Source organism: Carcharhinus amblyrhynchos, chromosome 7 (genome assembly GCF_965287045.1).
Source record: "Carcharhinus amblyrhynchos chromosome 7, sCarAmb.v2.hapA, whole genome shotgun sequence".
Taxonomy (NCBI): domain Eukaryota; kingdom Metazoa; phylum Chordata; class Chondrichthyes; order Carcharhiniformes; family Carcharhinidae; genus Carcharhinus; species Carcharhinus amblyrhynchos.
Window position 1 is genome coordinate 127,248,008 of NC_137330.1, and position 12,458 is coordinate 127,260,465.

Consider the following 12,458-nt stretch of genomic DNA (forward strand, 5'->3'; position numbering starts at 1 on the left):
TAATGGGTGAGGGGAAAAGTAGTCAATGGGCAGAGTTAAAGGCAGTTACTATGGTGTTAGATCAGGAAGGAATAAGGGAATGCCATCTCTATACTGACTCATGGTCAGTTGCGAATGGGATGGTGGTGTGGATGACTACGTGGTATCGACACCAGTGGACTATCCGGAGTAAAGAAATTTGGGGAAAAGACTTATGGCAGTGTATATGGGAAAAGGTACAGATAGTGCGAACGACTGTGACTCATGTAAGTGCGCATACTAAACGAACATCGGCTGAAGCATTGCATAATGCTACTGCTGATCAGCATGCTAAAATAGCTGAAGTACAGGTACCATCAACAATGGGAGTACAGGCAGCAAATTGGGCTCATGAAAAATGTGGACACCTAGGAGCACAAGCCACATATAATTGGGCGATTGATCGAGGAATCAGTATTAGTATGGATGAAGCTTGCACGGCTGCTCACCAGTGCACTGTGTGCCAGCATTATCAGAAGAAGGGAATTCCACAAGTAGTTAAGGGTCAGTTATCAAAGGGAAAGGAACCAGCCCAGATTTGGCAAATGGATTTTGTAGGTCCTTTACCGGAAAGTGGAGGATGTAAATACATTTGTACGGCAGTAGATACATATTCAGGGGTTCTGATAGCTCTTCCTTCAAAGCACGCTAATCAGAATGCAACTCTGAAAACCCTACACCTGATAGAACAATATTATGGTATACCGTTGCAAATTCAAACTGATAACGGTACCCACTTTACCGGTCAACGGATTAAAGAGTGGTCCGATGACCATAAAGTAGAATGGATCTACCACATTCCGTATTATCCCCAAGCTGCAGGATTAATTGAACGAATGAACGGGCTATTAAAGCAACAACTTCGAAAAGGGGGAGAGGGAAATAATCTGGCTAGGTGGCGATTCCGTTTGGAGGACGCGGTCATGCGGTTAAATAATCGCCCTTTGTTCAAGGGACAGACTCCTCTCCTTAGAATGAAGATTCAGAATGTAGAAACAGAAAACATATTACACCCTCCAAGGCCAAAATATCCTTGCACAAGTGCGGCAACCAAAACTGCACACAGTACTCCAGCTGCAGCCTCACCAGTGCCCTGTACAGTTTCAGCAAGACCTCCCTACTTTTATATTCTATCCCCCTCGCTATGAAGGCCAGCATCCCATTTGCCTTCCTGATCACCTGCTGCACCTGTAGGCTGGGTTTTTGCGACTCATGCACAAGGACCCCCAGATCCCTCTGCACCGTAGCATGCTGCAGCTTTTCGCCCTTTAAATAGTAGTCCCTCCAACTATTATTCCTGCCAAAGTGGATAACCTCACACTTGCCAACATTGTATTCCATCTGCCAGGTCCTCGTCCACTCGCTCAGCCTATCTAGATCCCTCTGCAGACTTTCTACCCCCTCCGCACAATTTGCTTTTCCACTTATCTTTGTGTCATCAGCAAATTTCGACATCCTACACTCAGATCCCTCCTCCAGATCATCTATATAAATGGTAAATAGCTGAGGCCCCAGCACCGATCCCTGCGGCACTCCACTAGTCACCAACCGCCAATCCGAATAGTACCCATTGACACCTACTCTCTGCCTCCTATTAGACAACCAATCCTCTATCCATGCTAACACCTTACTCCCAACTCCATGCCCCCTAACCTTCTGTAACAACCTTTTGTGTGGCACCTTATCAAACGTCTTCTGAAAATCGAGAAACACCACATCCACCGGTTCCCCTCCGTCCACCGCACTAGTCACATCCTCATAGAATTCCAATAAATTCGTCAGACACGACGTCCCCTTAACGAATCCATGCTGCGTCTGCTCTATCCATTCACATTGGCATGAGAATAGACCAGCATGAATCATAGAATCATAAGGTGCAGAAGATGACCTTTGGCTCATCTAGTCTGCACCTAGACATTAGAAACACTTGAACTCCCATCTGCCAGCATTTGGCCCATAGCCTAGAATGTTAGACATGCCAAATGCTCATGCAGATAATTTCACGAGGATGTGAGGCAAGCAACTTCTACCATCCTCCTAGGTAGTACATTCTAGGCCATAAGTGTTTTTCCACACGCCCCCCACACACCTTCTCACCCTCCCCTTAAATCTATGTCCCCATGTGACTGACCCTTCAACTAAGGGGAGCAGCTGCTGCTTATCCGCTCTGTCCATGTCCCTCATAATCTTGTACACTTTGATCAGGTCGCCCTTCAGTCTTCTCTTCTTCTCTGCACCAATAAAAACAATCCAAGCCTCCTCAACCCCTGTTCATAACTAATTATGAGTGGTCTTCCTAGTGGGCACCTGGTAAGCAGACCTCCTAGGGAAGCTCAGGTGAGTGCATTATAAGAGGGGGTGAACTTGGGAACTGCCCTCTGTAACTACTTGGGCATTGTTCCTGAAGTTGCATATGCACAGCCCAGGCACTGCCCCTGGCATTGCCAGTGCCAGTTGGTGATGTATGGGTAGTGCTGGAGGTTGCTTGGCAGGAGAGGTGTGGATGGGGGTCCTGGTTAATGCTTGTGCACTAGCATAAAATATAGTGCCCCGATCTTCAAAAGATGATGTAACTTTGTGGGACCTGCCCCTTGCCATTTTCTTTACTCAGTCCAGGAGGAAAAATGGAGAAAGCTGTCATCGGTGACGGTGGCATCAACGCCACTTTTCTGACCCGCTATTATTCTTTGCCGATATTCAGGAAGATTTTGCAGTATGGTTTTGGTTTCTGATCCAGCTTAAGGTTGGGAAAATTGGCTTAGCTGACTCTCACATACTCATTACATGCAAAATAACAAGGTGGTGAAGTAAATGTTCTTGAGAGCCCTTGTAGGCAAATTCATTGCCTACAAAATCCAAGATGGAATGCCAAATGTAATTTTTATCATTTGGCATTAAATTTGGACATTTTGCAAGTTACTGCCTGTTAATGCATGATATTAAAAATACATGTTATTGATGTAAATTAATAGAATAAATGTAAGCATTTTCTAAAATTGTTTGGAATTAATGTCATCAATATTTAATTATATTTATAGATCGCAGAAATGGTTGAAGCAATAAAGACATTTTCTGTATTGAAGAATTCCACAATTGAAGGAATTGAACTCCTAGCAATAAAATACCAGAATATCTATTTGACTCTCAAAAAGAGTCATTATGACATTTTGGACCCTCGGAAGAAAGAATTTAATTCAGACTATGCTTTATTCATGAAGCAAATCTCTGATTTAGAGGTAATATCAATGAATGGATATTTACACTATGGATAAGGGAAGGGAGGGAGATATGGTAACATAATGATAACGTTACTGCAATTGTCCAGAGGCTCAGCATAATTTCCTTGGGACATATGTTTAAATTGCTCCAAGGTGTTAGAGAACTTAAAATTCCACTAATTAATAAAGATGGAATGCAATGAGAGTTTAATTAACAGTAGAACTCGTGGATTGTCATAAAAAGACATCTGGTTCACTATTATTCTTAGGGAGAAGCATTCTGACTTCGTTCATCATCTGCCCGACAGATGGTTCCAATCTGATTGCCTCTTAATTGCCCTCTGAATTGAACTAGTTAACCAGCCAATTGTGTCAAACAGCTCTAAATGAAGGAAAAAGTTCCAAAAATGTCCTCAGCCTGAGTGGTGATGGAGCCAAGCACATCTATACAAAAGGCAAGGCTAAATCATATGCAACCACTTTCACTCAAAAGAGCACTTAATCCATCTCAGCCTCCTCTTGAGATTGCCACCATTATAGATACCAGTTTTTAGACCATTTGTGAAATCAAGACACAACTGAAGGCATTGGATACAGCAATTGATCTGACAAAATCTCTTTTGTAGTAATGAAAACTTGCGCTCCAGCATTTGTTATGCCATAGCTAAGTCTTCCCGTACAGCAACAACACATTCAACAGTATGGAAACTTGCCCAGATATGTCCTGCACATAAAAAAAGTAGGGTGAGGCAAATTGGCCCATTACCTATGTAAAGTTCATTCTCTATTGTTAGGGTGCCAGCTCAGAAACCCCAAGGTATATTGTGAGGTTAGACTAGAACCAATAATGTTTCTATTTTGGCATAAATGTGAGGAAAGGATTCTTTTATGTTTTTATTCCAATTCAAACAAGTCCAATTCAGAGTCTCAACAAGTTGAGACATTCCTGATCCAAGCTGACAATATAGAACTCTCACCTTCTGTCCTGGGCTTGATCTATATGATCCAAGCTGATTGGAGTAGGAATAGCTCCTCCTCTGAGGCTTGATCTCATTTGCATCTTAGCGTAAAGGCCGAGATACCGCTTTTAAAAATTGCTTCAAATGAAGCTAAAATGTAAGGTGGGATCCTGCGTAGCAGGGATGAAAGTGAGGGGGGCATAGATGGGGACTGCAATGCACGGCATCGTGGGGGTGGAGCAGAGCAGGGTTTGAAATGCGTATACTTTAATGCGAGGAGTATTCGCAATAAAGTGGATGAACTTGCAGCGTGGATCAGTACCTGGAACTTTGATGTTGTGGCCATTTCACAGACATGGATAGAGCAGGGACAGGAATGGTTGTTGCAGGTCCCGGGGTTCAAGTGCTTCAGTCGGAGTAGAGAAGGAGGTAGAACAGGGGGAGGGGTATTAGTCAAGGATTGTATCACAGTGTCAGAGAGGAAGCTTGATGAGGACTTGTCTGTTGAGGTAGTATGGGCTGAGATTAGAAATAGGAGAGGAGAGGTCACCCTGCTGGGAGTCTTTTATAGACCTCCAAAAAGTTCGAGAGAGGTTGAGGAAAGGATTGTGGAGACGATCCTGGATAGGAGTGAAAGTAATAGGGTAATTGTTATGGGGGACTTTAACTTTACTAATATTGATTGGAATAGCTATAGCTCTAGCTCATTAGAGGGGTCAGTTTTTGCACAAAGCATGCAGGAAGGTTTTTTGACTCAGTATGTGGATAGGCCAACTAGAGGTGAGGCTATATTGGATTTGTTTCTGGGAAATGAGCCAGACCAGGTGTTCGACTTGGAAGTTGGTGTGCATTTTGGTGATAGTGACCACAATTCGGTTACGTTCACCTTAGTGATGGAAAGGGATAGGCATGAACCTCGGGTCAGTAGTTTTAGCTGGGGGAAGGGTAATTATGAGGCTATTTGGAGAGAATTAGGAAACATAGGTTGGACTAGGAGACTACAGGGTCTCGGAACGTCCGAAATGTGGAGTTTTTTCAAGGAGCAGCTACTGCGAGTCCTTGATATGTATGTCCTTGTCAGGCAAGGAGGAAATGGTCGAGCTAGGGAACCGTGGTGCACTAAAAAAGTTGATTTGCTGGTTAAAAGGAAAAAGGAGGCTTATGTCAGGATGAGACTTGAGGGCTCAGGTAGTGCACTGGAAAGCTTTAGATTGGCTAGGAGGGAGTTAAAGAGTGAGCTAAGAAGAGCTGAAAGAGGACACAAGAAGACTTTGGCTGATAGGATTAAGGAGAATCCTAAGGCGTTCTATAGATATGTTAAGAACAGAAGATTGGTTAGGGCAAGATTAGGGCCAGTTAGAGACAGCAGTGGGAAGTTATGTGTGGAACCGGAAGAGATTGGAGAGGCATTGAACCAATATTTCTCTTCGGTATTCACGCAGGGAGACATAAATGTAGCTGTGGAGAACACTGGGTTACAGGGTTGTAAACTGGATAGTATTGCAGTTGATAAGGAGGATGTGCTAGATATTCTTGAGGGTTTGAAAATAGATAAGTCCCCTGGGCCGGACGGGATTTACCCTAGGATTCTCTGGGAGGGAAGAGAGGCGATTGCAGAGCCTCTGGCTCTGATCTTCAGGTCGTCGTTGGTCACAGGTAGATTGGAGGATGGCGAATGTTGTCCCATTGTTTAAGAAGGGGAACAGAGACTTCCCCGGGAATTATAGACCGGTGAGTCTTACTTCTGTTGTGGGCAAGGTTTTAGAAAAAATTATTAGGGATAGGATTTATAGTTATTTAGAGAGTAATGAATTGATTGGAGATAGTCAGCATGGTTTTGTGAAGGGTAGGTCGTGCCTTACTAACCATATTGAGTTTTTTGAGAAAGTGACCAAAGAGGTGGATGGGGATAAGGCAGTTGACGTGGTATATATGGACTTCAGTAAGGCGTTTGATAAGGTTCACCATGGAAGGCTTCTGCAGAAAATGCAGATGTATGGGATTGAGGGTGATTTAGTTAATTGGATCAGGAATTGGCTAGCAGATAGGAGACAGAGGGTGGTGGTTGATGGTAAGTATTCGTCATGGAGTTCGGTTACAAGTGGTGTGCCTCCGGGATTTGTTTTGGGGCCATTGCTGTTTGTAATTTTTATAAATGATCTGGATGAGGGTATAGTTGGGTGGATTAGTAAATTTGCTGATGACACCAAAGTCGGAGGTGTGGTACATAGTGAGGAGGGGTGTCATAGTTTACAGAGAGACTTGGACAAGTTGCAGAGCTGGGCCGAGAGGTGGCGGATGGAGTTTAATGCGGAAAAGTGTGAGGTAATTCACTTTGGCAGGAATAATAGATGTGTAGAGTATAGGGTTAACGGTAGGACTCTGAATAGTGTTGATGAACAGAGGGATCTAGGTGTATGTGTACATAGATCCCTGAAAGTTGGGAATCAAGTAGATAAGGTTGTTCGGAAGACATATGGTGTCTTGGCGTTTATTGGTAGGGGGATTGAATTTAGGAGCTGCAGCGTCATGTTGCAACTGTACAAAACTCTGGTGCAGCCGCACTTGGAGTATTGTGTGCAGTTCTGGTCCTCACATTATAGGAAGGATGTGGAGGCATTGGAGAGGGTGCAGAGGAGGATTACCAGGACGTTGCCTGGTATGGAGGGGAGGTCCTATGAGGAGAGACTGAGGGATAAGAACATAAGAACATAAGAAATAGGAGCAGGAGTAGGCCATCTGGCCCTTCGAGCCTGCCCCGCCATTCAATAAGATCATGGCTGATCTGTCGTGGCTCAGTTCCACTTTCCCGCCCTCTCCCCATAACCCTTAATCCCCTCTCTTATCAAGAACCCATCAACCCGCTTCTTAAAAATATTTAGCGAGGCAGCCTCCACCACTTCAACGGGCAGAGAATTCCAGAGATTCACCACCCTTTGAGTGAAAAAGTTCCTCCTCAACTCCGTTCTGAACCGCCCCCCCTTTATCTTGAGGCTGTGCCCCCTAGTCCTACTGTCTTTTTTGAGCGGGAAGAGTCTTTCCACCTCTATCCTATCCATCCCATTCATCATCTTATACGTCTCAATGAGATCTCCCCTCATTCTTCTAAACTCTAACGAGTACAAGCCTAGTTTATTCAGCCTCTCCTCATAGCTCAACCCCCTCAACTCCGGTATCAGCCTAGTAAACCTCCTCTGCACTCCCTCCAGGGCCAAAATATCCTTGCGCAGGTGCGGCGCCCAAAACTGCACACAGTACTCCAGCTGCGGCCTCACCAATGCCCTATACAGCTGCAGCAAGACCTCCCTACTTTTATATTCAATCCCCCTCGCTATGAAGGCCAGCATCCCATTCGCCTTCCTGACCACCTGCTGCACTTGCAGGCTGGGTTTTTGCGACTCATGCACAAGGACCCCGAGGTCCCTCTGCACCGTCGCCTGCTGCAGTTTTTCGCCACGTAAGTAATAGTCCTTCCTACCATTCTTCCTACCAAAGTGGACCACCTCACACTTGCCAACATTAAATTCCATTTGCCATTTCCTGGCCCATTCGCCCAGCCTATCTAGATCCTTCTGCAGGCTCTCCACACCCTCCGCACAATTTGAGGTTGTTTTCGTTAGAAAGAAGGCGGCTAAGAGGGGACCTTATTGAAACGTATAAGATGATTAGAGGTTTAGATAGGGTGGACAGTGATAGCCTTTTTCCTCGGATGGAGAAAGCTAGCACGAGGGGGCATAGCTTTAAATTAAGGGGTGGTAGTTATAGGACGGATGTCAGAGGTAGGTTCTTTACCCAGAGGGTGGTGAGGGATTGGAATGCCCTGCCTGCTGCAGTTGTAAATGCGCCTAGTTTGGGGGTGTTTAAGAGATCTGTGGATAGGTTTATGGATGGAAAGGGTTTGGTTTAGGTTAGAGGGTCATTGCTTTTTAATTGGTCGGTGCAACATCGTGGGTCGGAGGGCCTGTTCTGCGCTGTAATGTTCTGTGTTCTATGTAACTTAATGACTTCAACCAAGGACAGCATGTTGATACTACACTTCATCTTAGCCAAAAGATTCTTTTACTCCTTGAGTAATTCCATTGACAAATTAGTGAGCTTTTTTTTAACAAAACAAGCTTTATTCATCGTTTAATTATAACTAATCAAGTGAAACAGTTTAACTCTTAACCGTTGAATAATCTTCAATTATAAGAAAAAACAACTATTCTGTTCCAATTGCACAATATTTTTCTTAGAGCTGTTAACCCCACTTCAAAATGATTAGCAAATCCAGGCATATGTACTTTAACTTGGTTAACAGTCTTGGAGGTTTCAGAGAGAGAGGATGAGTTTCAGCAGCTTGCAGAACGCCTCTGACTTCACGCAATTTCCAGCCAGAACTCAACTCTAAAACTGAAACTAAAATCTGCACAAAATCCTGGTGACAGACCTAACTCATCCCATTAATCTAATATAACATGATCCTGTCAACCTTGTCTGAAATCCAAGGAGAACTTAAGTAAACAAAAATACATTTAATCTTTCACTAGCTGAGCATGTGCTAAACTAATTATCCTGCTTTACAGCATCTGCTTTATTCTTTTCAGACAAATCAACTGTTTGCAAGAAAATACTGACCCTTAAAGCAGTCCCCCAAATGTAAAATATATTAACAGCACAGTGTTCATAGAGTCCTTAGACTGCAGAAGGAGGTAATTCGGTCCATTTAGTCTACACCGACAATAATCCCACCCAGGCCCAGTCCCTGTCGCCCCACATATTTACCCCATTAATTTCTCTAACCGACGTATCCCGAAACACTAAGGGATAATTTAGTATGGCAAATACACCTAACCCACCCATTTTTGGACTGTGGGAGGAAATCAGAGCACCTGTAGGTAACCCATGGGGAGAATGAGCAAACTCCGCAGAGACAGTGATGCAAGCTGGGGGTTGAATCCAGATCCCTGGAGCTGTGGTGCAGCTGTGCTAGCTATCATGATGCCCACATTGTAACACCTCCTGCTTTAAAAAAAAATGAAAAGATGGCTTCATTTTTTCTAAAGCCTTAAGTTTTTCACACTATTAGTACGCTATACGATAGACCTTGTTACATCAGAACATGCAAATTTAAGAATTCTGGGAGAGGGACTGCGAATTTCTTCAGCAAGTTGACATAGGGGATGATAAGTTGTTGGAGATATTGGCAGCTTTTCCAGGTCCAGATGAGAAGAGCCCTAGACTGCAGTGAGAGGCGAGGAAGGAGATTTCAGAGGCTCTGACCCAAATTTTTAACTCCTCTTGGCCACAAGGAAGGTGCCAGATGACTAGGGAACAGCTGATGTAGTTCCACTATTTAAGAAGGGTTGTAGAAATAAACCAGGGAACTACTAATCAGTGAGTCTCACATCAGTAGTTTGTACAATATCAGAGAAACTTCTGAAGAAGAGCAATTATCTCCATTTGGAGAGGCAAAGCTTGATCAGGGATAGTCAGCATGGCTTTGTCAGAGGGATGTCATGCTACCTAACAAATTTGACTGAATTTGAGAAATGATTAGGTGTGTAGATGAGGGTAGTGTGAGTCAATGTAATTTATATGGATTTTAGCAAAGCCTTTGACAAGGTCCCACATGGGAGACTTGTAAAGAAGGTAAATTCATAAGGGCATAGGGTAATTTGATAATCTGGATTCAAAATTTGCTCAGTTGTAGGAGACAGAGTGTGATGCCAGATGGCTATTTTAGAGACTGAAAGTCAGTGTCAGGTGGCATAGCACAGGGACCTGTGTTCAGCCCTCTATTATTCTCCATTTATATAGATGACATTGATGACGATGAGGGGGGTAGGATTAGTAAATTTGTGAATGACACAAAGATTGGCCAGGTGGTTAACAGTGAGATGGAGTGTCTTCGGCTACAAGAAGATATACATGGAATGGTCAAATGGGCAGATACATGGCAGATGGAATTTAACCTAAAAAGTGTGAGGTGATACACTTTGTAAAGAGTAACTTTACAAGAAAATTTTCAATGAAAGGTAGGACAGTAGGAAGTTTTGCGGAACAAAGTGACCTTGATGTGTTTGTCCACAGATCTCTGAAGGCAGAAGAGCAAGTTAATAAGATGTGAAAAAGACACATGGGACACTTGCCTTTAACATTCAAGACGTAGATTACAAAAGCACAGAAGTCATGTTGGAGTGAGGCCACAGCTAATGTATTGTGTGCAGTTCTGGTCACTACCTTTTCAGAAGGATGTGACTGCACTGGAAGGTGTGCAGAGGAGATTCACCTGGATGCAGCCTGGGATAGAACATTTAAGTCATGAAGAGAGGTTGCATAGGTTTGGCTTTTTTTTGTTGGAGCGGAGAAGACTGAGGGGTGACCTGATCAAGGTGTGCAAGATTGTGAAAGACGTGGATAGAGTAGATGAGGAGCAGCTGTTTCCTTAGCCGAAGGGTCAGTCATGAGGGGAGATAGGTTCAAGGTGAGTGGCATTGAGTTTAGAGGGTATGTGAGGAAAAACCTTTTTACCAATAGGGTGGTGATGGTCTGGAATGAACTGCCTGGGAGGGTAGTAAAGATGAGTTGCCTCATATCCTTTAAGAAGTACCTGAATGTGGACTTGGCACATCATAACATTCAGGGCTATGGGCCAAGTGCTGGTAGATGGGATTGGCTGGAGATTTGTAATGTGTCAGTGCAGCCTCAATGGGCTAAATGTTTTGTTTTGCACTGAAAGTGCAAAGACTATAGTCAAATTCATTTTTTCTTTTCCAAAGTTGATAACTCCATCTTTCTATATGTCGTAGTCATGATAAAGCATCTGCAATCACCTTCTTTCTTCCTGCTTTACTCGACACACTGCTTTTCTTCAGCTGCTTCGTCTTTCTCTTCAGAGGTCTCCTCTTCTTGATCCTGCTTTGACTCCATGTCCATGTTTGGTTCCATTGCCATAATTGTTACCTAATTCTGGTGATGTCCTCAGAGCTGGGCAGTATATAGAATATGAAACTTTACTTTGAATGAAAACTGCCACAAACCACTTTCAATTTCTTTTTTTAATTTAATTTTTAAAAATGTTAAAAACATTTAAAAATTTTTTTTTAATTTCTTTCGCTGAGTCTATCTATTTCTTTTGATGCCCAGAACCCTGAAATGTCAAAATGAAATAGTGTTCTTCAGAAGGTTGAGTGCTGTCAGATTTTGCCAAAGTGAATGTGTCCCTTTGCACACTTTCTCAAATTCACATGTGTTCAAGGCCATCCAGCCCTGTCCCATTTCTTTTTAACTGGCCTTAGTTCCTTTGTCAGGTGGTCCAGCTCCCCCTTTTGCTGTGAAATGATACACTCAAAATTTTTTCCAGTCTCCAATTGCATATCTTTCTGTTCCAATGTAATTTATTAATTCATTTGTTTATTCTGGATGTTCATCATTATTTTCTGCATATTCTTTGGCTTCTTTAATGTCATGATTTGTTGTAATTATGGGTTTACTGATCATAATGGCAGCCATTCAGTTGCAAAAATCATTGCAAATTACTTAAACATCAGCTATGAACAGTGTTGTTTCCTTAGGTATCCATGTCTGTGCAATCTGTATAGATTTATTATTCCAACAGTCATGAAACAGTCATACTTCATGTCATTGTCCTTTTCTTCTGTCTGCAGTAGTAAAATACTTCTGCTCCTCAATCTCCAACTTGAGATTGATCTACATTTTTCTGTTCGTAGATGATGAGCTGCTGTTGTCAGTTTCTGCTCAGGTATAGTTTCTGCTCAGGTACTTTCAACAACTCAGGTACAGGCTATAAATCAGTTGATTTTTCTTGTATCTGTCTCCTAACCTGCTCACTTTCCTTATTTACATCATCATCCAGGAACTTGTGCTTCGTCTCTGCCTTCACCAGTTTCACATTGCACTCATCTACCTTCCATTCCTGTCTTCATTATCTGAGATTTGTAACTACCATCAGCCATTCATAGTTTCTAACCAAGACTGCTGCATTGCAGGCTGAGAAAACATCAGCTTCTCCTTCTAAACTTGTGCCAACTTGAGTGGATTAAGTTTATATACAAATTTTGCATAATTGGAATAGCATTTTTGACATCTACATCATGCACAATTCTTTTTTATTTGATTTATTATTGTCAAATGTATTAGTATACAGAGGAAAGTATTGCTTCTTGCACGCTATATAGACAAAGCATACTGTTCATAGAGAAGAAAATGAAAGGGATCAAAATGTAGCATTACAGTCATAGCCAAGGAGTAGAAAAAGATC

At 42.9% G+C, this 12,458-nt stretch overlaps 1 protein-coding gene across 1 annotated transcript in view; it reads left to right on the forward strand.

Moving 5' to 3' along the window:
- LOC145345624 (dynein axonemal heavy chain 8-like) overlaps nucleotides 1–12,458 on the forward strand; it is a gene marked incomplete at its 3' end in the record, with an annotated part of 1,250,971 nt that overhangs the window by 309,897 nt on the left and 928,616 nt on the right. Inside the window, exon 13 of the mRNA XM_080193458.1 lies at nucleotides 3,057–3,254. Within this exon, the coding sequence (XP_080049584.1) occupies nucleotides 3,057–3,254 (198 nt within the window). The remainder of the gene's footprint in view (nucleotides 1–3,056; nucleotides 3,255–12,458) is intronic.